The sequence below is a fragment of the Pagrus pagrus genome (genome assembly GCF_965226575.1).
Source record: "Pagrus pagrus genome assembly, chromosome: 23".
NCBI lineage: Eukaryota > Metazoa > Chordata > Actinopteri > Spariformes > Sparidae > Pagrus > Pagrus pagrus.
In genome coordinates, this window is record NC_140205.1 from 573,402 (window position 1) to 599,073 (window position 25,672).

Sequence of the window (25,672 nt, forward strand, 5' to 3'; positions counted from 1 at the left end):
AACTAAAGTCGACATGTTTACATCATAAATCTTGAATTTAACGATTCAAATTAAATTAATCTTAATGTCCTCAAGAAACTCTGAGAGGCTGAAACAGACTGAAAGAGTTAATACAAGGTTAAACCATCCACACACACACACACACACACACACACACACACACACACACACACGGCTGTAAGATAAAGTGTGTGTGTGTGTGTGTGTGTCTGTGTGTGGAGGGGGGACATTCCTGTGTGCTGACTGCTACGACACATGGAAACCATTAGAGAGAGAGAGCGAGAGAGAGAGAGAGAGAGAGTCTGACAGCAGTGGAACAATAATACAGAGTGTTTCACTCACACACAGAGTGACGATCAGTGATCACAGACGTTCACAGCTGATCCAGAATCAGTTTAATCCAGAGTCAACATCTGTTTTCTCAGTTTAAACTCGCTGGTCATTTGAAGCTCTGTGATTGGACGGCACCACTGGTGTAGGATGACATCACCACTGAAGATGAACTGACTTCCAGTAAAGTGTTCGAATAATGTGATCGATAAAACACAGATTACTGCGAGAGGTCAGACCAACATGAGGGATTATAACAGATTAGAGTATTAAACATTAAAGACAGAGATTATTCAAAACGTGGGATTATTCGACAGAGAATATTACATTTGAGTGGTTATTGACATAAAAAATACAGATTATTAAACAGAGAGATTATTAGACATCAAAGATTGAGATTATTCTAGATTCTAGATTATTAGACAGAGAATATGAGACATGAGATTATTTGACATCAAAAATAGAGATTATTACACATCAGAGACTGAAATGATCAGAGATCGGGGATAACTAGACATTACGGAGATAACTCAACATCAGAGGTGATCAGAGGTGATCAGGGATGATCAGAGATGATCAGAGATGATCAGAGGTGATCAGAGATGATCAGAGGTGATCAGAGGTGATCAGAGATGATCAGATGTGTTCAGAGGTGATCAGAGGTGATCAGAGATGATCAGAGATGATCAGAGATGATCAGATGTGTTCAGAGGTGATCAGAGGTGATCAGAGGTGATCAGAGATGATCAGATGTGATCAGAGGTGATCAGAGATGATCAGGGATGATCAGAGATGATCAGGGATGATCAGAGATGATCAGGGATGATCAGAGATGATCAGATGTGATCAGAGGTGATCAGAGGTGATCAGAGATGATCAGAGGTGATCAGAGATGATCAGAGATGATCAGAGATGATCAGAGATGATAGATGTGTAGTCGTAGGAGAGCATTCCAGATTAAAGTGTAGTGGAGACGTGGGGTGGATCAGTTTCCTCTCTGTGTGTCTCGGCTCTATTTTCAGCAGCTGTTGGTGGAGGGAGAGCAGAGCTCAGCTGTCCTGCCATCAATCACCTCATACTCATGCACCCCCACCCTAACCTCCACCCCCCCGCGAGACCCTGCCCCCCTCCAGGCCTCACGGTCTCAGCTCAGCACAGAGCTGCAGCGTCTCGTTCTGATTGGATCCTTCCAGGCAGATCGATGGACGCAGAAACTAACATCCATCCTGAAGAGGAGAACTTGGTATCCAGCAGATCATTTCATTATTGTGCACATTAAAAACCACAGAAGAAGAAGGTCAGTGCCTCCTCATCATCGCTGCACACTGATGATGTTTTCAGAGACGAGTCACAGAAGAAGAAACACTCAAAATAAAAGTCAGCTGGAGCCATCACCAGTGTGAGAGTGGGTTAGGGTCTGAAGAGTCGAGAGCTGAAACTACTTTAAAAGCATCAAACGCCTCAGCTCACTGCGGACGCTCATTATTCAAGAAACGATGTTCTGACATTTATTACTGATCGATCAATAGATTCAGAGACGTCAGGTTATCAGTCCTCTCTCTGTCAGTGGTCACCACACTATGTGATGTCACCAGTAACAGCCAATCAGCACTGAATAATCTGGATGTGTAAAGTGGAGTTAAAGTATGAAGTATCAGAAACTCAAATCAATTATCAATGATCAGTTATCAGTTATCAATTATCAGTTATCAGTTATCCTCTCCTGGACACATCATCATCTGTACCCTGAAAACACCACATCGCTCGTCCCCTGGAGACGAGGTCACAAACCTCCACCCACACGACTACTACTTATACTAATACTTCCTGCTTCCTAAAACACTTCCGGCTTCCTAGAACACTTCCTGCTTCCTAAAACACTTCCGGCTTCCTAGAACACTTCCTGCTTCCTAGAACACTTCCTGCTTCCTAAAACACTTCCTGCTTCCTAAAACACTTCCGGCTCCACACGCCCCTCTTAAAGCTCCTGCTGGTGAGAAAGTTGGCTGTTGAGTCTGGTTCTGACTCGTCCAGTCCTGATCCTGCTGAGCCGGCCGACAGTCCCACAGAGACTTTAAACCAACCGGAGCTTTAAAGATTAAAACTGAGCTTAACTTTAGATGAACGAGGACGTTGAGACGGGGCGTTCTGATTGGCTGACAGGCGTCAGGGCTGAGAGCTGAGTGCTGATCCAAACTCTCAACAGAACTTTAACATATATTTATTTGACTCTTCACAGAAGAAGTTTTCTCTTCAGTTTGTTGTTAAATCATCTGCAGTAACACTGAATGAAAATGATCCTGATTCACTGTTTATTACTTGTTTTCATCAAAGTCCAGAAACAGTTTTATGGGTCAGAACTTAGTTTTTCTTGTCTCCTCTCCGACTTTTTAGTGTTTAAGGACTTTTAAAGGGTGAAAAGATCATTTCAAGAGACATTAATGAAGAGAGAGAGCCTCGTTTTCTATTGAAGGTGAAATATGAACGTAAATCACTAAAACGATCAAGAGAACATGAAGGAAGCGTTTACTGAGAACCAACGAGCTACAGACAGCTACACAACCATCAGCTGTTACACCTGTAGCTCCACACACCTGAGACCGACAACAACAACACCACAACAACACAACACCACAACAACAACACCACAACAACAACACAAAAACAACAACACCACAACAACAACACAAAAACAACAACACAACAACACCACAACACAACAACACAAAAACAACAACACAACAACACCACAACAACACAACACAACAACAACACAAAAACAACAACACAACAACACCACAACACAACAACACCACAACAACACAACACAACAACAACAACACAACACCACCACAACACAACACAACAACGCGTTCCCCACAGTTTCCTCTCAGTCGCTCTGTCACAGTATTTGAAGCTCATCAGACGCTCGTTGTTTCTTTATTTCTTTGATTTCACATCAAAGTGTTTCAGTCTGACTCAACATTATAATCAGATTCATTCATTTTGGTCCATATTTCATATTTTAATAAATAAATAAACAGCTGTGGGCGGATTTCTTTCCTATGTTAATGTCTGTGAGTTCTGGAGGAGCTTCAGTAACTGTTGACTTCAGGTCTGAACAGCTGTTCGGTCTCCAGAGGTCAGTGTTTCATTAGTGTATGAAAATATATGTTCGTGTCAGTTCTATGAAGTGTGAAGATTCAACAACAGTAAACACATCTTCATCACCATCATCTTCATCATCATCACCACAGTCTAACCTCTCAGCTCGTGCACGCCCTCCAACACGCGCTCAGTTTGGCATTGTGCGTAAAACGTGCGTAAAACGTGCGTAAAGCCGCGCACACTCACCGATGGAGACCAGCCTGATGTGCTCCCTCTCCAGGAACTCCAGCGCCACAGAGACGTTCTCCAGCTTCATCTGCCTGAAGTTGGGTCTGGAGTGGTACTTCCGGTACATCTTCTTCTGGCTCAGCACCTCCAGCAGCCCGATCAGCTTCAGCCCGTCGCTCAGGTCCTTCTGCAGGTCGTTGATCCGCTTGTTGATGCACTTGAGGTGCTCGTTGCACCACCTGGTGAAGGTGTTCTGCTGGATCTTCTTCCACGGAGCGTCCTCGGCCAGGTCCTTCTCGGTGGCCGGCATCTCCTCCTCCTCCTCGCCGATGTCGGCGGAGCTCTGGTAGAACTGCGGCGGCAGCTGCTGCGGCTCCAAGTAGCTGCTGTTGCTCATCATGGTGCCCGCTTTTATAGCGCCGAGTGGGAAGAGAAGAAAGGGCAGCAGAAAAAAGAGAAGAGAAGAAGAAGAGGAAGAGGAGCGGCGGGGGCAGAACCGAGCCTGCGGGGAGTGAACCACTTCACCAGAGTCTGCGTGAAGAGTGAGAACATCCAGAGTCCGTCAGTCCGGTCCGGGACGGCTCATGGGCTCCAAACCTGAAGGGAAGTCACAGAAGAAGAAAGGAGAGAAGAAGAAAGAAGAAGAGAAGAAGAAGAGAAGAAGAAGTGTGCTCTCTCTCCCTCCGGACAGACTCGCTCCTGTGTCCGGGTACAGACGCGCAGACGGCGGCGTGGCGGCCTGCAGAGAGTCGGGACTGCGGCGGAGCAGCAGCGGATCACAGTTAAAGCGCTCGGCGTCACTCGGCTGGACTCTCAGGAATGTTCCTGCATGACCATAAGAAGCCGGCCCGCGTCCCCTGACCCGCACTGATACCGAGGCCGCAGCTCATTGGGTGGCGACGGAGCAGGGGGCGGGGTCACACAGGACCCCCCCATGCCCCCCCGGGGCCCGGGGCTCCAGCTCGGTGACACTCCGGTATTTTTAGAGGAGACACCGGCTGTTTGTAAAAAAAAAACTGACGTCATGTGTGGGCAGCCAATCAGATCACTGCAAGAGCAGGAATCCCCTCAAACACCTGAACTTCTATGACAGGCAGGTGATCCGAGGAGGAGACGACCACCGGAGGCGCTGTGGAGTAACGTTTATACATGAGTACCTTAAGTACATGTGATGCTCCTGTAGTTACTTGAGTATTTCCATGTTCTGTTACTTTATTCTTCCACTCCACTACATTTACATGATTACTTTAGTAACTAGTTACTTTACAGATTACATTTCTAAATGAACTGATTTCCTCATCAATCAGATAAAAACAGATTGTGACGATCAGCTGACTCAGTTTGTACATGTTAACACGTGCTCAGTTACTCAGTTACTCAGTTACTCAAGTTCAACATTTTCTCTTTTCGTCTTCGTCGCAGTTTTAACGTTGCGTCTCTTTGGTCGTCCTCGCGTGTCTCATGTCTTCTGAGGCCTGATGATGTCACAGTGATGTCATCCAAATATGGAGCCTGAAACAGATTCTGACTGGACGAGTCAGTAAACACACTGACTCACCGTCCACACACCTCCTCCTGCTCCTCCTCCTGCTCCTGCTCCTGCTCCTCCACCTCCTGCTCCTGCTCCTGCTCCTCCTCCTGCTCCTCCACCTCCTCCTGCTCCTGCTCCTCCTCCTGCTCCTCCTGCTCCTCCTCCTGCTCCTGCTCCTCCTCCTGCTCCTCCTGCTCCTCCTCCTCCTGCTCCTCCTGCTCCTCCTCCTGCTCCTCCACCTCCTGCTCCTCCTCCTGCTCCTCCTGCTCCTGCTCCTGCTCCTCCTCCTGCTCCTCCACCTCCACCTCCTGCTCCTGCTCCTCCTGCTCCTCCTCTTCTTCCTCCTCCTGCTCCTGCTCCTGCTCCTCCACCTCCTCCTCCTGCTCCTCCACCTCCTCCTCCTGCTCCTCCTCCTGCTCCTGCTCCTCCTGCTCCTGCTCCTCCTCCTCCTCCTCCTCCTGCTCCTGCTCCTGCTCCTCCTCCTGCTCCTGCTCCTCCTCCTCCTCCTCCTGCTCCTGCTCCTGCTCCTGCTCCACCTCCTGCTCCTGCTCCTCCTCCTGCTCCTGCTCCTCCTCCAGCAGCACAGGTCCGATTGTGCGGTTCAGACACACAGTTTGTGATCAGTGTCAATCAAACCATGAATCAACAGTGAGAGACTTTTTATTGATCTGTTCATTTACAGAGTTCAGCTGCTTCGACAAGTCAGCACACAATCACAGACATGACATCATCATTCATACCTGACCCCTCACCTCTGACCCCTCACACCTGACCCCTGACCCCTCACCTCTGACCCCTCACACCTGACCCCTGACCCCTCACACCTGACCCCTGACCCCTCACCTCTGACCCCTCACCTCTGACCCCTCACACCTGACCCCTCACCTCTGACCCCTGACACCTGACCCCTCACCTCTGACCCCTCACACCTGACCCCTGACCCCTCACCTCTGACAAAACAATAACTTGACGAGTTAGAAAGTTTTCTGGAGTCATCTTGTCGTCCAGAGTTAAACGTGTCACATGATCAGTTTCATCTCTGAGCCTCCATCACCTGACCTCTGACCCCTCACACCTGACCGACCCCTGACCCCTCACACCTGACCCCTGACACCTGACCCCTCACACCTGACCCCTGACCCCTCACCCTGACACACAGAACTTGAGTAAATGTACTTAGTTACATTCCATCACTGACTGTTACCTAAACGAACTAATGTAATTAGCACCCTGCATCCAGTCTGTGTGCTAAGCTAATGCTAAGCTAACAGTCAGCTGTGAGTTGTGGACTCAGAGATGAAACTGAAACAGAAGATTTTAAAGACTTTTTAACTTTTTACTACAAAAATAGTCATAAATGAACAAATGGAAGAGTCGGATTACAGCGCTCATGCTAACACTGCGAGCTAACAGCTGAGACAGCGTCTGAAGCTACGTTTCATGCAGAAAGGCTACTTGGCTAAAGCTAACATGCAGCGCTGAGCAGCTACAGCCGGCTAACGTCTGTCAGTCCGTCGTCTCTGCTGCTACATTAGAAACATCTGGGGACTCGTCAGTCGTTCCTACAGTCCGAACGTCAGTGCAGCCTCCAGCAGGACGCCGTGTTTTTAATCACACGCAGACACAACAGGATCGTTAACGAACGTTCAGGCAGCGTCCACACCTGCGACCAAACCTCAGAGAGACAACAGACACGTTACTGACATCAAGAGACACAAAGACCAGGACGAGAGACAACAGGCCGCAGGGTCGGATCTACGGAAGCCCAGACACAACAAAAAGATAGATTAAACGTTAGGAAAGACAAATAAAATACTCAAAGTCAGAATGAAAAGATCAGATTCAATGAGTCAAAATTATGAGACAGTCAGAAAAATCTGTCTAAACCAAAAGTTTGTTCAAATTGTCTTATTATCTCTCAGCTTTGACTCAGATTTAAAGATTTCAAACTTTTGACTTTAATCATAATTAAGATTTTTGACTCGTGGTCTGTTCCCACAGAGAGCAGAGCACATTATCTTCTCACACTTCGATCACAAACAAAGTCAACGAACAGAAGTGAAGAGACGATGTTCAGATCCGAACCTTCTCAGCAGATTCTGCTCTGACCGACGGGAGGAGAGCTGCATCTTCACTCCTGTCGTCGGACTGCAGCAGTGAAGGTGGATGAACACAGCGATCCTGCGCTCGGACTCGTCAGGCAGAACTTTGCTTTGTGTTCGGTGTGAACAAACAATTACTTCTGTTTATTTTCCCGATTTCTTTTTTATTTCTTCCTTCAGAAATTGGGAGGAAAAGTCGAAATGTTGACTTTGCTTCTTGTGTTGACTGTTTTATTTCTGTCATTCCAAACTTTTAATTCTGTTTAATAGTAATTAATAATAATAAATAATGTTTTGGAGGAAACATCAGCTGCTCCTGGTGTTGATGATGTTTTTTACAGAACTGATTTAAGTTACTACAGTTTGAACTGTCATGCAAAAACTAGCAGCTGTTAGCGACACATGCTACTGATGATGTAGAGCACAGGACCTGTCACAGCCTAATCAATGGACATATCACTGAATCATTAAATACTGAATAAATAACTATGGGTTTATTTCATGTTTGTTGAAGGCTTCGTCTCGTTAATGCCCTTCACTTCATCACAGTCGTGTTTTCCCTCAGAACAGTGTTTCAGAAGGTTCTGACCGGCGGCTCGTCACTGATCCGCAGCTTCCCTCCGCTCAGCGACTCTCCTGGTTAATATCTGCTACAGATCACACGAATCATTACGAACCACAACCTGAACACCTGATTCAGCATAAACAACATCTGATTATATTATTTGGTCAAAGATTAAATGTAAACATGAATCTATAAGGATGAATTCACCCTCCATTAAATACTGAAACATATCAAATCTGACCCGCCACAATAAAACCAGATCTGAGAAGAGCACCTCAAATAATAACAGACAGATATTTTAATCTGCGTGTGAACGACCTCATTCACACAGGATTCATTTATTAAGAGAATTAGTTGAGGCTCGATTCCCTTTAGTTTCATTTCAGTCCTGTCAGATTATTTCATATTAATGAATCACACTGATCCCGTGTGAACGAGGCCGCGTGGAGCTGGAAACACTTTTCCTGCATGTGTTGAGTCTGTAGCAGTGACACTTCTCCCCACATCCTCCACAATGTCTGTCTCTGAAATCATAAACCAACGTTACCTTCATGTAAAGCAGCTGTCTAAGCTCCAGAGTGGCACAGTGAGACCAGTCGGACTAATAATCTTCAGCTCCAACAAACAACTTGAAGTTTACAAAAAAGTGTGACGACATAAATGCAGACGTTTTCTACTGATGTGTGACGAGCAGCTCAAACAAAGAGGATCGTTGCTGATTTTCTCTGTGAAATAAATCACATTAATGATGATTTTTGGACGTGTATGTGATAATATTCAGCACTGAACAGGACGGAAGCAGAGTCGATGATTTAAAACACGAACAATCAGATGTTTTCTGCTACGTTGCTTCAGTCTTCAGCTCAACGAGTGCAAAATGTTCTGTTGGTCCAGCGAGGAGAAATAAGGCGAAACCTTTGGAGCTGACACGACGTCAGCTGTTGGACGGATATTAAATCGTCTCTAAACATTAACTTATAAATTACTGAATCAGTGAATTGGTAAATGATACGAGCACAGTAACTGTGAGCGGTGTCACTGGGCTGACCGGGCCGAACAGCCCCGTCGTGAGCCGGAAGTCTGGTTCCGTTCCTGCAGCTGCTCACATCAACTTCTGTTGACCTGAAGCTGCGCTGATGTTTCTACATGAACGTGTGATTAAAAGACTGTGGTGACGTCAAACAGTCAGAAAACAATGTGTTTCACAGCAACTGTTGAGGAATAACATGTTCAAATCTGCAGCACGAACTTCAGAACCATTTGTTTAAAACGAGAGTTTGAGATTTATCTGATTTCGTCTTTTTCCACGACAGCTTTTCATTCAAAGAACATCGCAGGAAATAAATACGTACGTTACTTTTCTGTTCTACTCCAGCAGCTTCAAGCGAAACACTGTTGGTATTAATGTTGTTACTTGCTGGTTTTCAAGTTCAGACAGTTTCATTAATGAATCGTGTGTAATGACTCGACTCTGCGGCTGATCTGGACTTCATGTTTGATACTCGCTGAAGATTCGTGTGTATTTTTATGACAGGAATATTTTTGAATGCAGGACTTTTACTTGTAACTGAGTATTTTTTAAATAAATAATCAAAGTACTTCTTCCACCATCGAGCAGTAAACACTTTAAATGATTTTCGTCTGGTCATTTCTGAAAACCACGAAACGTTCTGAAATGTGTAAAACGATAAGCTGCAGTTGGACTCTCGGATCACGACGGTGGATGTTTGAAAGCCCGGCAGCCGATCAGTGAACCCCCGCTGACCACCTGCAGGAAGAGCTGAGAGTCTTTATGGACGACGATCTTATTGCTTCTCCCTCCAGAACTCACTGCTGTCTGAGGCGTTTGGGTGAAAGCGTCCTGCCGGTGCCGATCCACCGGACAGAGCGATGCAACGAGCAGACATCAGGACAGCGACATGTATGAGGGCGGCGCTGGATGGTTGACGATCCCACAATCCCAGACTTCCCGGCGAGGTCACTTCCTGTGTAGTCCTCAGGCCCTGGTGAAGCTGGGGACGACCAGAACTACAATGGCTGCCACGGCAACCGCTGCCACCGCCAGGTTCCAGCCTCCAGCACCACTCTGCCGAGAGAGACACGGACGATGTCAGCGGACGAGTCGCGTTGGAAACATGAAGAGCAGAAACAGCAACTGGCTGAACTTTTCAGTCACTCTTCATTTTACAGAACATCACAACAACGACCACAGTCAGTAACTCCAGCCTCAGTCCAGCCTGACGTCACCATTCACACTCTGATACTTTCCAGCAAACACTCGGTGATTTCTTTACATCTACAACAAACTTCCAGATACTTTCTGTCCAGCTTCTGCTCATAATTTCAATTAGGGACATTATGATGTCATGACAGCAGAAGCTTCCTGGAAATGTATGAAAGAAATGACCAGATATTTATTATCTGTTTATTAGAAAATAGCAACATATCAATATTAAGTAATATTGATATTAAGTAATATTGGGGCGATTTGGGGTTTAATTTCATAAATGTCTCTCTGAAAGTCAAGATTAGTGCCAAAAACAAAACTCACAAAATAAATAATAGAAATATGACAAAGTCAAAATTATGATGAAACTTTGACTGAATCTTTTTTTTTTAAATTAACAAATTCCTCATCTGTCTGATGTTTGTTGTGGCAGTAATCAGCCTCCATACACACTGTGTGTGTGTGTGTGTGTGTGTGTGTGTGTGTGTGTGTGTGTGTGTCTGTGTGTGTGTGTGTGTGTGTGTGTGTGTGTGTGTGTCTGTGTGTGTGTGTGTGTGTGTGTGTCTGTGTGTGTGTGTGTGTGTCTGTGTGTGTGTGTGTGTGTGTGTGTGTGGATCTTTTCCTGTAAGTCGATCCCTTCCCTCCCTCAGCTTCAGACTGACAGCTTCTGACCACACACACACACACACACACATGCAGACACACACACACACACACACACACACACACACAGACACACACACACACACAGACACACACACACACACACACACACACACACACACACAGACACAGACACACACTCGTCAGCCTCGCTCTGCTCTAAACTGAATGTATTTAACACGCCTCAGCTGTCAGCTGACCTCAGCTCTGATTGGAGGAGAAGGCCATGACAGTGGAGCTTCATGTGTGGACGCTCATTTCAATGGAGTCACTTCTCTTCAAGCATTTAAACCAACAGTTCACCAGAACTAAAACCTTCAGCCATCGTCTCCTCCTGATGATATAAAGTCAGGCTCAGCCATCATCTCCAGTCATCAGGAGGAGATGATGGCTGAGCCTGACTTTATATCATCAGGAGGAGACGATGGCTGAGCCTGACTTTATATCATCAGGAGGAGACGATGACTGAGCCTGACTTTATATCATCAGGAGGAGACGATGACTGAGCCTGACTTTATATCATCAGGAGGAGATGATGACTGAGCCTGACTTTATATCATCAGGAGGAGACGATGACTGAGCCTGACTTTATATCATCAGGAGGAGATGTAACTTTGCCTTCGGGGTTGTGGAGGTCGGCGTGGTGTAAAGGTGTGCAGCGTGTCTGGTTTCCACAAAGGACACTCGAATGTGCGTTCTGTCAGAGATCAGTGAGGTGGCGCCTGCAGCTGGAAGAGGACATGACTGCAGGTTTGGACATTCACAACAAAGACAAACAGACTTCGTCAGACCACACGTCAGACGAACTACTTCTTTTTGACTTATTATGGTCATTAACCTGCGGTGGGACTTGGTTGTACCCACATGATTCAGCCACTCTCGAATGCTAAAAGAGGCAGAGCGTCTGGTAGAGAAAGAAGGGCGTGGCCATACCTGGTCCCCTCTAGGATGCCAGCTCCTCCCACCAGCACCAAATCAAGGCCACTATTACAATCATTCCTATGAAGGGGATGGAGAGGACAGGGGGCTCTGACGGACGAGTGCAGTTCTGGGGAAAAGACAAAAGGCAGGAGTGTAGGGGGGCATGGAGAGAGGAGTGTGGTAAGAGAAAATAAAAACCATAAAATAATCAGAATAATAAAGTCAGAATGTGTCGGGAAGAGAAGCGAGCGTGAAGCCAACCAAAACAGACAAAACAGATCAAATAATGGACAGAAAAAGAAAGGAGAGCAGGATCGACAGGCCGGCAGGCTGAGCATCAACAACCATCAAATTTGCACAGAATTTGATAAAGTTCATCGTGTAAAGTTCATGTGAAAGACGGGTGACGGCGATCCGATGAAAACATGACGAGGGAGGGGACAGAAAGTGCAGGCAATCAGAGAACGACACCAAAGATGGTTAAAGACAAGATGGAGAGCTTTGGTAGCAGATTATCACCACCAGAGAGTTAAAAACATCTACGTCTTGTCATTTAAAGATCTCTGCCGACACTTTGAAGCGCTGCCTTTGTGATCAACTTGGGAGCGTCAGCAGCAATGCAGTATGGGTAACGGTTAGCCATGAGGTAAACTACAACTATGGAGAAAGTAGTGAATGATATAACAGAGAGGAGCACAGGTGGGACAAATGATGTGTTTACAATTCCCAAGTCACGACGGCCTGACTATGTGTCGGAGAGGCAAGTCCCAAATCTAAAGTCAAACCTCAAGTCGGATGAAGACAGTCAGTCCCAAGTCGAGAAAGTGAAGCCCCAAGTGTCTCAGATAAGCAAGTCCCAAGCTCTTCCCTCCACCGAGTCACGTCTCAAATCAAGTAAATCTCCAGCCTGGGACGAAGTCTTCACAACAAATCAAGTCACAACCAACTTTCAAGTCATGCAAGTAGAATTTTGTTCCAAGTCAAATAACTGAAATCAAGTACCAAGTCTAGTCTCAGGCAGTCGAATCTCAAGTTCATAGTCAAGTTACAATCAAGATCGGTAGTTAAGTCCTGACATTCCCATGTTGATTCTCAAGTCCAAGTTCTAACAAGCCAGTACCAAGGGGCCAAGACTTGACACTCATCCCATGTCTTGTCTAAAGTCAAGCTGATACCGAGACTCCAGTGCTTTGGGAACGGGGAGGTCATCTCATTTAAGTCTTTGGGTTTCAGTCATTAGTGTTTAAGTCAAAGCTGAGTTGCAAGTCCTTTTTGAGTCTGACATTGAATGGACTATAGTGAGGTCCAGATCTGGATGTTTGGACTGAACTATCCTTGAGGAGATGATGCACACATGAGACATTATCAGCCAATCAGATGGACTTTGACTTTCACTGTTTTCTCATCACTTGACATTTGAATATTTGACCCTTCCAGGCGGCTGTGCAGAGGAAGCTGTAAGTAGAGCAGAAGTAGAAACAAACAGATGACTACTTTGACAAAAACAAACTGCCCAGTAGCGACAGATGTTAAGAAGAAGCTCACAACAGAACGCTCAAAAACCAGCAACATGAGCAGAGCTGCACCGACTGCAAACCAGAAAGTAAAATGACAGATGAGGCGTCCACAGAGTTTCAGCCAAGCTGTTATCCACCCACATGCATACAGCACAGACGGACAGACTTCATGGTGAAGATCATGGATTTGAATATTGTCAAACATGTTTTGGTGTGAAGGTAGAGATTCTTCTCCTGTGTGTTCTGCGTGGCACTTACCTTAATGATTTATTTTTATTTTTCCACAATTACATGATTTTCATTTATTGACTCCTGAAGTTTTAACCCTGAACTGTAGGTCACATGATACCGAGCGCACTGATGCACCAACGTGAAGAAAATCTTAGCTAATTAAAAACAGATTTTGATGCAGGAGGAAAGACAGGAATCACATTTAAGTGACATTAAGAAAACACCCCGTCATTTACCAAAGCACCTGAGCCATTGACCTTTGGCCTCTCACCTGTGACTTCCTGCCCATCAGTTTCTGAAGCTCGGCCTTGCAGCGCTGCAGCTCCTGCTCGAGCGCCACCCGCTCCCGCTGGCTGCTGTCGTACAGCTGCTGCAGCTCAACCAGTTCATCCTTCAAACCATCACACTGACAGAAAGAAAGACTGGTTCAAAAAAGAGCTAAACTGATTAATCAGTGAGACCAGCAGGATACTGGACCTGGTGCCATGAATGCAGAAAGGCACCAACGACAACAAACAGCAATCACAAATGCAGAAGTTTTTGAGAGTACTCGTAGATGTTGCTGCAGTGAAGTTGTGTCCAAACTGAAGGCAGTTCGGTGATAAACGCTGATGTTACCTCACTCTGGACTTTGTGAGCCGTCTCCTCGGCTTGTCTCAGCTGGACCTTCAGGGTGTTGATCTCCGAGCTGCAGACCTTCTCTTGGACTGATGAGGAGTCTGGATCCTCTGCATGTTCAGGACCGGACTGAGACAGGGTGATGTAAGAGTCGGCCTTCACCTGGTCGTCCTGCTCACGCTTAGTGTCGCCCTCCACTCTGACTGCCAGGTACACATCATCGCACCTGTAAACCAGGAGGACACAGCAGTCAGTACAAGTCCACTCAAGAATGTGTAACATGTGATGTTTGTGTTGCTGCAGGTTGATTGAAGGCTGGTTGGACCACTCACGTGTCTCGTTGCTGTTGCAGTTGCTCCACTTTGCTGCTCAGCTCTTTGTTGTCGCTGGTCAGAGTCTGACGTTCATCTGTCATAGAGACGAACTCCTCCTTCAGCTGACTCACGTCGCCTGAACACAAACGTTTTAATGAATGATAATCAAGAGGTTTTTTTTATCACTGCGTTTATCTGATCATTTTAGTTACTTTACACATATAAATTAATGTTTCGCTTTAAAAATTGTTGTCAGTGGATGACAAGTTAAACCACAACTTAGTGAAAACACAGACGCTCTGATGTTCCCTACAGCGTACCACAGACACTCTGTTGTTCCCTACAGTGTAACACCGACACTCTGTTGTTCCCTACAGCGTAACACCGACACTCTGATGTTCCCTACAGTGTAACACAGACACTCTGTTGTTCCCTACAGTGTAACACTGACGCTCTGTTGTTCCCTACAGCGTAACACAGAGGCTCTGTTGTTCCCTACAGCGTAACACAGACGCTCTGATGTTCCCTACAGCGTAACACAGAGACTCTGTTGTTCCCTACAGCGTAACACAGAGACTCTGATGTTCCCTACAGCGTAACACAGACGCTCTGATGTTCCCTACAGCGTAACACAGATGCTCTGATGTTCCCTACAGCGTAACACAGAGACTCTGATGTTCCCTACAGCGTAACACAGATGCTCTGATGTTCCCTACAGCGTAACACAGAGACTCTGTTGTTCCCTACAGCGTAACACAGAGACTCTGATGTTCCCTACAGCGTAACACAGACACTCTGATGTTCCCTACAGCGTAACACAGAAACTCTGTTGTTCCCTACAGCGTAACACAGAGACTCTGTTGTTCCCTACAGCGTAACACAGAAACTCTGTTGTTCCCTACAGCATAACACAGAGACTCTGATGTTCCCTACAGTGTAACACAGACACTCTGTTGTTCCCTACAGCGTAACACAGACACTCTGATGTTCCCTACAGTGTAGCCAGCTGTGAGGAAAAGGATCATCTTGGATATTTCTGATATATCAAAAAACAATTTTCATTCGATTTTGACAACGAAAAGTAACTAAATGTATTTAAAGTTGAACTTTAAGTCAACTGAATGATTATTTAAGGAACTCCTGTGATTGATAGTTTGTTTACTGGAGGACAGAAGTAGAAAATACAAACCTACGATCATAGAATCGATCAGATCAACAGGTTTGTACCTGATTACCAGAGTAATAAGTTACCGTGTCTGTGAGCGTCTTTGTTCTGACTCTTCATGTTGATCTCAGCTCTCAGCGTCGTGATCTCCAGCTCGTACTCCTGCGCCGTGGCGTGGAGACGCTGAAGCTCCGCCCGCAGCCGACACAGCTCCTCCTGCAGGGAGGCGATGTCGTTCTCCCTCTCCGCCGCCGCCTCCTCGGCCGCCTGCTGCAGAATCAGCACCTCCTCGTGGGCCGAGCGGAGCTCCTCCTGCACCTCCTCCAATTCGCTCTCCTTCTCCTCCTCCAGACTGTCCATCTCCTCCTGGACCGACCGGAGCTGAGCTGGAGGAGGAGAGGAAGCAACGCTTGACCAGGTCAGCTTCATATTTCTGTCTACAAGAGTAAGAAGGAACTTTTCCAGCAAATGTCCTGAATTATAAAATGTGACTTAAACGAGAGCTTCTGATGTTCAATGACTCGAGAAGAAAGACAAATGAGTTCTAGTCTGTACTTCAGGAGTCAAAGTTACTTAAACACTACCTGGTCTAGTGAACAGGAGATCTCTCAGAGGTGAGGACACTTCTGGAAGGTGAGCGTCATTTTTGTAAAGTTATTTCAGAAAGTTTGGCCGTTACATGTTTTCATTGGTTTTGTCTGATGCACAGTCTCTTGAGTTTGTACCTTGCAGTCTCTGGATCTGTCTGGTGAAGCTCTCGGCCTGATGAGCGCTCGCCAGTCGCTCGTCTTCTAACAGACCTGAGATCAGAGAAGAAGAAACAGACACGAAATCAATAAAATCAATACATCTGAACTTGATACCAGGGGAGCAGGGGAGCAGTGGAGCACTGACCCTGCAGCTCCAGGAAACTCTCCTCGTGTCGGTGGGAAACCTCTCTGGTCTCATCCAGCTCCAGCAGCAGCTGCAACACCTGAGCTCTGAGCTCCTCCAGGTCCTCCTCTTCATCCTTCTCTCCTCCTTGCTCCTCCTCCTTCTCCTCTGTCACCTCCTTCTCTTCCTCCTGCAGCGTCTCCTCCTTCTCCTCCAGAGACTCCCTCTCTTTGGCCGTCAGAGTTTCCCCCAACATGATGGGCTTCTCCACCTTCAGCTCACACAGCTCGTCTTCACAGCAACACAGAGCAGAGACCGACGTCAGCTGATCACAATCACACGTTCATTTTACTCATGTAACAAATTCATTTCACTTATTAAACACAAATGACAACGTTTCACTTTTATTTTGGACCAGAAGAAGAACTGTCTTTTAGAAACTGGCTCCATCTGGTGGTGATGACGGAGGAACACAACATGAAGGTGGAGGAGACAGTCAGCGACTCAGACAGGAAACTAAAATATAAAGTAAATAAATGCAGGAATTAAAAACTCAAAGACTCAAATCTACATTAAACCATGAGTTAAAACAAACTCTCTAACGTAGTGAAACTCTGTCTCTGACAGACTCTGAATCATCGTCTCCTTCTTGTAAATTCAGCATTAAATGAAAACAGTCAGTTGTTTGTTTCCTTGTAAAAAGTGTCAGTTTGTGGCAGCATGGCTGTACCAGCCTGTTTCATACAGAGCAGGAAGTGACATCACAGCAGGTCTGAGAAAACAGCTTTAAAGCGTTTGTGTCTCAGATGTTTTAATCGATAAAGATCTTCAGTTGTGACTCAACAGTTACATCAAAGTGTTTCCTGTAAGTAAATTAACAATCACCTCGCTGATCATTAATTAGATGTATTGATTATCACAGTGTGACTTCAGCGGTGGGAGACTCATTAAAGTCTTCATATTGTGACTGCAGTTCTGCTGCTCGCTCACTTCCTGCAGGTCCTTTCTGCCTATTGATTGGTTGGGTCTCCTGGCAGGCAGCCAATCACACGCTGGCAGCAGTAGCATCGTTCAATAATCAGTCTGATCTTCTTCCTCCTGCCATCGGCTCCTCTCGCTCTTTATTTTCATCTCATCTGTCGTCTTGTTTCATCTTTGTTTCTCAGACGCTGCCATTTGTAGGAAAAGCTGTTTTTTAGTCTCATTCTCAACTCGTCAGGTAACGACGATCACCAACGTCTGCTGGGGATGAGACTCAAACATCAGCTTTTCTTACAAATACTGTCGCAGCTTTAAAGGTTCGGTTTAAATCTGATTCACGCAGAAAAATGTCAAATATTATCAGCCTATTATTATTATTATCTCCTGATGATATAAAGTCAGGCTCAGTCATCATCTCCTCCTGATGATATAAAGTCAGGCTCAGCCATCGTCTCCTCCTGATGATATAAAGTCAGGCTCAGCCATCGTCTCCTCCTGATGATATAAAGTCAGGCTCAGCCATCGTCTCCTCCTGATGATATAAAGTCAGGCTCAGTCATCGTCTCCTCCTGATGATATAAAGTCAGGCTCAGCCATCGTCTCCTCCTGATGATATAAAGTCAGGCTCAGCCATCGTCTCCTCCTGATGATATAAAGTCAGGCTCAGCCATCGTCTCCTCCTGATGATATAAAGTCAGGCTCAGTCATCGTCTCCTCCTGACGATATAAAGTCAGGCTCAGTCATCGTCTCCTCCTGACGATATAAAGTCAGGCTCAGTCATCGTCTCCTCCTGACGATATAAAGTCAGGCTCAGTCATCGTCTCCTCCTGACGATATAAAGTCAGGCTCAGCCATCATCTCCTCCTGATGATATAAAGTCAGGTGAAGTCTCGTAGTCCACAGAACATTTCTGGAGCTTCACAGTAAAACAGAGTTGGAGCGTTCTGCTGAACACCTGAAGCAGCTGGAGATGATTTAACATCAGACGTCTCCATGCAGCTCGTCTGCTGTGATCTCAGCAACAAAACCCAAAGGAGGAGGACCCGGTCTGGTTTCTGGACCTTGATTTGAGGAGTGAAGCTCAGTTAATGTAACTGAGGGATTGTGGGCAGCAGTCATTTTTGTTTTTATGAATATTTGTACGTTTAGCTAAAACTTGCTGCTGAGCTAAAGGTGTTAGCATGTAGCTCGACCGCACGTCCAGCAGTAAACATGGCCTCCTCAGATCAGGTGCTGATCTCTCTCTGCAGACTGATCACAGCAGACGAGCTGCATGGAGACGTCTGATGCTCTCTCTCTTTACAGTGTCATCATGTGTGGCTTCAGAGAGCTGCCAGTGTTCATGTGTCTGTTTATCTTTAATGTTCATGACCAGAACGACTGTCGAGTCCTCTGAGGACGACCGGAGCGAAGCCATGCTTTTATTGTGAAACGCCTGCAGGAAGTGTCAGCGTGTTGACGGACCACATGTTATTAACTGCAGTTCAGATGGTGACACAGACGACATGTAAGCACACTGACCGGACGGGTCCAGAACCTCCTCTATGACGGGCGGCAGCCGGAGTCCGTCCATGTTCTGGCTGATGGAGGAGAGACGCTGCAGCTGCTGACAGACGGAGGAGGAGAGCTGAGGAGGTGCAGCACGAGGAGGACGAGCCCAGGGAAGCTCCTCACGCTCCGGGAAGACTGAGCCGCTGCAGCCCCTTCATCCTCCTGAAGCTGGAGGGAGACACAGAGGAGGAGGTGAGGAGGTGAGGAGGGAGACAGAGAGGAGGTGAGGAGGGAGAGGAGGTGAGGAGGGAGACAGAGAGGAGGTGAGGAGGGAGACAGAGAGGAGGTGAGGAGGGAGAGGAGGAGAGGAGGAGGTGAGGAGGGAGACAGAGAGGAGGAGAGGAGGAGAGGAGGAGGTGAGGAGGAGAGGAGGTGAGGAGGAGAGGAGGTGAGGAGGGAGAGGAGGTGAGGAGGGAGACAGAGGAGGTGAGGAGGGAGAGGAGGGAGAGGAGGAGGTGAGGAGGAGAGGAGGTGAGGAGGGAGAGGAGGTGAGGAGGGAGACAGAGAGGAGGAGGTGAGGAGGAGAGGAGGTGAGGAGGAGAGGAGGAGAGGAGGTGAGGAGGAGAGGAGGAGAGGAGGTGAGGAGGGAGAGGAGGTGAGGAGGGAGAGGAGGGAGAGGAGGTGAGGAGGGAGACAGAGAGGAGGAGGTGAGGAGTGAGAGGAGGTGAGGAGGGAGAGGAGGTGAGGAGGGAGAGGAGGTGAGGAGGAGAGGAGGTGAGGAGGGAGACAGAGAGGAGGTGAGGAGGAGAGGAGTGAGAGGAGGAGAGGAGGTGAGGAGGGAGAGGAGGGAGAGGAGGTGAGGAGGGAGACAGAGAGGAGGTGAGGAGGGGAGGAGGTGAGGAGTGAGAGGAGGAGAGGAGGGAGACAGAGAGGAGGAGAGGAGGTGAGGAGGTGAGGAGGGAGAGGAGGTGAGGAGGAGAGGAGGTGAGGAGGGAGAGGAGGTGAGGAGGAGAGGAGGGAGACAGAGAGGAGGAGGTGAGGAGGTGAGGAGGGAGACAGAGAGGAGGAGGTGAGGAGGAGAGGAGGTGAGGAGGGAGAGGAGGGAGAGGAGGTGAGGAGGAGAGGAGGTGAGGAGGGAGACAGAGAGGAGGAGGTGAGGAGGAGAGGAGGTGAGGAGGGAGAGGAGGGAGAGGAGGTGAGGAGGGAGAGGAGGTGAGGAGGGAGAGGAGGAGGTGAGGAGGGAGACAGAGAGGAGGAGGTGAGGAGGAGAGGAGGTGAGGAGGGAGAGGAGGTGAGGAGGGAGAGGAGGAGGTGAGGAGGTGAGGAGGGAGAGGAGGAGAGGAGGAGGTGAGGAGGTGAGGAGGAGAGGAGGGAGAGGAGGAGAGGAGGAGGTGAGGAGGTGAGGAGGGAGAGGAGGAGAGGAGGTGAGGAGGGAGACAGAGAGGAGGAGGTGAGGAGGGAGAGGAGGAGAGGAGGTGAGGAGGGAGACAGAGAGGAGGAGGTGAGGAGGTGAGGAGGGAGAGGAGGAGAGGAGGAGGTGAGGAGGTGAGGAGAGGTGAGGAGGTGAGGAGGGAGAGGAGGAGAGGAGGTGAGGAGGGAGACAGAGAGGAGGAGAGGAGGAGGTGAGGAGGTGAGGAGGAGGTGAGGAGGAGAGGAGGAGGTGAGGAGGTGAGGAGGGAGAGGAGGGAGAGGAGGAGGTGAGGAGGTGAGGAGGGAGAGGAGGGAGAGGAGGAGGTGAGGAGGTGAGGAGGGAGAGGAGGAGGTGAGGAGGAGAGGAGGGAGAGGAGGAGAGGAGGGAGACAGAGAGGAGGAGGTGAGGAGGTGAGGAGGGAGAGGAGGAGAGGAGGGAGACAGAGAGGAGGAGGTGAGGAGGTGAGGAGGGAGAGGAGGAGGTGAGGAGGAGAGGAGGAGAGGAGAGGAGGAGAGGAGGAGGTGAGGGAGACAGAGAGGAGGAGGTGAGGAGGTGAGGAGGGAGAGGAGGAGGTGAGGAGGAGAGGAGGAGAGGAGAGGAGGGAGAGGAGGAGGTGAGGGAGACAGAGAGGAGGAGGAGAGGAGGGAGACAGAGAGGAGGAGGTGAGGAGGGGAGGAGGTCATTATGATACTGGACCATGCGGGTCGGTTCTGGTGCTCTCTGGGTGGATATAGAACTATAACCTGCTGGATGATGTGACAGAATCCATCTTGTGTCTGTCTGTAAAGACTACGATACCCATGAGCCTCAGCGGCTGTGTCATCTGAATGTTTTCTCAGTTTTATCAGTGGAGCTCGTAGCTCAGCGATGAGCTGGTGAAATGCACCCTGGGAGTTGTAGTTGACTTCTCTCTCGTGTTATTTCATCTTATAATTGAATGTTTTTAATGTTTACACTTATTTTAATGTATTTGTTGTTTTATCTTCTTATACTGTTGAATCTGTTCTTCACTGTTTATTGTTATTATTATGATATTTAATTAAACGGACTGTTGCTGCAGAAGACTGATGGGAAATGAATCTAAATGACTTTAGCAGACATGAAGGAATGAACGGTTCTGAATGTTTTCTGTGTTCATGATGCTCTGCGTCATCAGGAGCTTCAATCTGTCACATTTCTGCATTAAAATGTCTAAAAATGAGTCGAGCGTTGTTCTTCATGTTGCTGAGTCGTGTTCTGACGTTATCCCGTCGTGAGTTTCCTCGAAGGAACGGCGTGTTTCATTTAGTTCTTCCGGGTCAGAGGAGTCGGAGAACGAGACAAAACAACGTGAACAAAACTTTAAAACACCTCGTGTGAACGTTCGTCAGCAGTGGTGACTTCACGTCAGTGTCATTTGTGTTAATTCACCCGAAACAGCCAGATTACTGTACTGTGGCTGTAAGCTAGCGAGCAGCGCCGACCTCACTGACAGAACTCAGCAGAGACTCTGGTTCTGGACAGTGGAGGTCACCTCCGGGTCACTGCTGCAGTCAGGCTGATAAACAGGACTGAAGATAAATCCACTTTTTAATACCACAAGTTACAAAGTAATCTGAGCTCTCCTCCCGTCGGGGAACGTCTCCGGATCAGAACCTGATGAGACTCCAGGTGTTTGTTCCTCCAGGTCTGGATCTGCACCGACTCTCCTCACAGCTGGAGGCTCTGAGCAGCAGCTCATGGGGCAAATTTAGCATTTTCACGTTGTCCGACTTGAAAAGACACAAATCTGTGTAATGACGCGTCTGCAGCGACTCTGTGACATCGATGCAGCAGAAGTTCAGTTCTTCCAGTCGCTGGTGGAAACACCAGCAGGACTTCATCCACCGGGTTCTGCCCCGGCCTGTATCTGAGACCCAGCTTTCATTTAAGGAACACATGATTAAATGGTGTTTACCTTGATGAACAGAGAATGTCACATCTCTCCTCACAGCGGATCAGAACCTGATGAGGCTGCAGGTGTCACGTCTGTCTGTTATTCACGTGTTAACATATAAATTAGACATTCGATTCTTCAAAGTCACTAATTTGGTCAAACTAAAGTAAAATATTCTCTGGAAAGTAGCAGAAAATAATAATGCTCAATTGAAGTACAAGTACCAAAATGTGTATCTAAACACAGCACTTGGGTAAAAGTACTCAGTTACTTTCCAGCACGGCTCCGATCAGCTGATATCTGCCTGCAGAGTCCAGCTGTTTCCTCTGAGTGACCTTCCTTTGTGTTCGTCCTCTGATATAAAATGTGTCGTCTCACCGCTGCAGACATGTCACAGTGATCAACACACACACACACACACACACACACACACACACACACACACACAGAATAACAACAAAGAGTACCTGTGTGTCGATGCAGATGGAGCTGCTCTGCTGTGTCTGGATGGATCCAGTGTGTTGCTGCAGACCTCCTCCTCCTCCTGTTGTCCTATATTTCCTCCTCAGCCTCGGCTCGTCTCTGTGTGATGCAGAGCGACGTCACTGCACGCTACACACACACACACACACACACACACACACACACACACACACGCACACACACACACACACAGAGGCCATGACTTGAATACACAATGAGGCTCTGTGACGTGGTTTATTAACCGTTTCCTGACGTGAGGACAGGTGTGTTCATCCTGCACATGGAAAATATCTGCAGCTACGATTATTTTCATTTTAGTCTTTAAAACATCAGAAAATTGTTATAAATGCTCCTTTTTAATGGATCAGCAGCTCCATCGATCCATTACTGTGCAGTTAAACAGTTCAGTGAATACAGTACAATATAAATGTATATAAAGCGGCTTCATGTGCTGACTGTCGACATCAACACGCTCACATTAGCGTTGCAACAGGAAGTCAGCAGTCAGAGTAGAGTCGATGCAGATTTAAACTGCCTGTGTCCTGCTGACGAGCCTGTGAACACAGGATGCTTCAGCCTTCATGGAGCTAGGCTAACAGTTTCCCCCTGCTTCCAGTCTTTGTGCTAAGCTAACATGCTTTGTTCTCACCTGTTCTCCTCCTCACCTCCTGCTGAGGACGTTACTGAATGTGATTTTACCTGAGATGAAACTTCCTCTTACACCTCAAAGACATCTGAGCGTGTCACAGGATGCATGTGTGTTTGCTAATGGGAGGACGTTGGAAACACGTCTTTCATTAATTATTCATTAATTAATGATTCAAGGATTTAATTCCAGTGGTGCAGTGACTTTAAAGGAACATTTCTGCAGCATTCTGCTGAACAACAGAAGCAGCTGGAGACTTGATTTAAAACATCAGATGTCTCCAACAGCTGTGACCTCAGCTGCATCTGCAAGAAGACCTGACGTTTTACAGAAGGCTCATAGTTCATGTTCCACCTGGTTTATTGTTACGATCAACAAAACAAGATTAAATGGAGTTTGGTTAAATGGTCTCAGCAACAAAACCCAAAGGAGGAGGACCCGGTCTGGTTTCTGGACCTTGATCTGAGGAGTGAAGCTAAGCTAATGTAACTGAGGGATTGTGGGCAGCAGTCATTTTTGTTTTTATGAATATTTGTACATTTAGCTAAAGTTCTGTCACACTTTACTTTCCTGTGATTGTAGAACCGAACGCTAAACGTCCAGATATTCACAACATCAAACCTGCATGTTCAGGTTCCACGTCTGCAGAAGACCTGAGATCACGAACTGATCTTTCCACCGCCGAGCTGCACGCTGACACTCTGAGCTCAGCAGGTGAAAATAACATCTTTGTCTGATATATATGAACTTTATTCATTTATAAATATAAATACATAAATATGAAACCTTGTTAGAATCTGTTGCTACTGCAGGTGTGATTTAACACAGGTAACACACACACACACACACACACACACACAAACTCCTGCTGATAAAAATGGAAATGCAGCAAACTCTCATCACCTCTCTCACTTCAGAGCGGTTGCTAAGCAACACAAATCCAGGCTGGGTAGCATTAAAGGTGATGAGGGAGGAAACAGAGGCGCAGACGACCAGCGAGGACGTCCTGCTTTTAACGAGCGTCAACAGGAAACAGACGAGACGACTTCATTTAGAAACGCTGTTTAAAGGGCTGACAGTCAGAAAACAGCCACAAGGGGGCAGAAACACTAACAGAGCGACTTCATTAACAACTCAGGAAGTTTAATTTAGGCTCAAATATCTGAACAGCTGAGCCAGTTCACAGCTGACATTAACCTGATGTGATGTCACTTCCTGCTGAAACAAACCCGTCCATCAGACAAACAGACGCCATGTTTCTGCTCAAAGACAGAAAGAAGTTCATGGAGAACATTTGCTGAATTTACAAGAAGGAACAAATCAGTCAGAATCAGTCAGAGACAGAGTTTCACACAGTTTATAAAGTGTCTCCAACTCAACAACTCACTAAACTGACACATTTGTTAAGGGAGTCTGGTGCTGTTGAGCTGACTGGTTCAGTGGTCTGCAGTGAGCGTGTTGTGTGTCTGTGTGCAGCGCTGCAGTCGGTTATATAAGGGCTTCAAACGGGCCGACAGAGACCAGAGCAGCACTGAGCTTCACTTTGTTCTGGAGGAGTGAGGAGATGCTGCAGGTCTCAGAGAGACGCTCATCTGAGGATCAAACAGAGACGACACACTGAGACACATTCACACCTTAAACAGACTTATTAATAACTCAACACAGATTAAGATATTAAACATTAAAGAAACATTACAATATTAAACACACAAGATGTAACAGAGACATGATCAGTTCAGCCGACACGTCCGGCTCTTTATGTCACAGACTGTTACAGTCAGACGTTACAAGGTTCAAAAGGATAATGAGGCGATATTATCTCGGATCTTAAAAACAAGATAAGTCACGGAGAAACACACAAACTACATGATGATATACCAACATATTTATGATGCAATTCAGTAAAATACAACAACTTTATGATAAGTTGGATAAAAAAGACAATAACAAAGTTGAAGGTCTAATTAACTAGAAGTCAAACACAGCTCCAACACGACAGGCAGCACATCCTGCTGACTGCTGCTCGCTACACTCTGCTGCAGCTGCTGTTAGCAAGTAGCTCAGTTAGCTGTTGGGCTAAGTGACTCTGGCTGGACTGTTTTTTTAAATATTAAATTGTGGACAGATCTTACGAAGTGCTCCTTTAAAGTCAAACCAGATATAATAAGATGTGAAAAGTGACGTATCTGACTGATACAACACAATGTGATATTATACAATAACACATTATAATAAGATATCATTCTGCACGTTAATACACAATATGATGCAATAATACACTGAGATATATAATAATACCCTGTGATAAGTGAGTGGTCACAGTCCTGGTATTTATAACATGTGGATATTTT

At 46.9% G+C, this 25,672-nt stretch overlaps 2 protein-coding genes across 16 annotated transcripts in view; both read right to left on the reverse strand.

The window, feature by feature from the left end:
• The window catches only part of LOC311252669 (filamin-C-like), a gene marked incomplete at its 3' end in the record, with an annotated part of 53,139 nt that extends 47,879 nt beyond the window's left edge, over positions 1-5,260 (reverse strand). For 10 of the 12 annotated variants that reach the window (XM_084346014.1, XM_084346021.1, XM_084346020.1 and 7 more), the window contains exon 1: positions 3,685-5,260. In XM_084346014.1, the coding sequence (XP_084202140.1) occupies positions 3,685-4,066 (382 nt within the window). In that variant the 5' untranslated portion in view covers positions 4,067-5,260. Of the gene's footprint in view, positions 1-342; positions 457-3,684 lie in introns of those variants that run through there. The other 2 variants (XM_084346022.1, XM_084346012.1) reach the window with 2 other exon arrangements.
• A 581-nt stretch (positions 5,261-5,841) lies between these two features.
• On the reverse strand, positions 5,842-22,762 carry LOC311252924 (coiled-coil domain-containing protein 136-like). Of its 4 annotated transcripts, none has more exons than XM_084346582.1 (10): positions 22,660-22,762; positions 18,897-19,094; positions 16,415-16,684; positions 16,246-16,320; positions 15,607-15,906; positions 14,374-14,491; positions 14,042-14,267; positions 13,695-13,829; positions 6,146-9,950; positions 5,842-5,949 (listed from the first exon to the last, which is right to left on the reverse strand). In XM_084346582.1, exons 2-9 carry the CDS (start codon positions 18,946-18,948, stop codon positions 9,861-9,863), a joined length of 1,266 nt encoding a protein of 421 aa, XP_084202708.1. In that variant the 5' UTR covers positions 18,949-19,094; positions 22,660-22,762; the 3' UTR covers positions 5,842-5,949; positions 6,146-9,860. The 4 variants fall into 4 exon arrangements, with proteins under 4 accessions (XP_084202708.1, XP_084202707.1, XP_084202705.1 ...); XM_084346581.1 differs by having other exon boundaries at positions 5,842-5,937; positions 6,127-9,950; XM_084346579.1 differs by lacking the exon at positions 5,842-5,949 and adding an exon at positions 11,688-11,802 and having other exon boundaries at positions 9,862-9,950.
• Between the last annotated feature and the right edge of the window lie 2,910 nt (positions 22,763-25,672).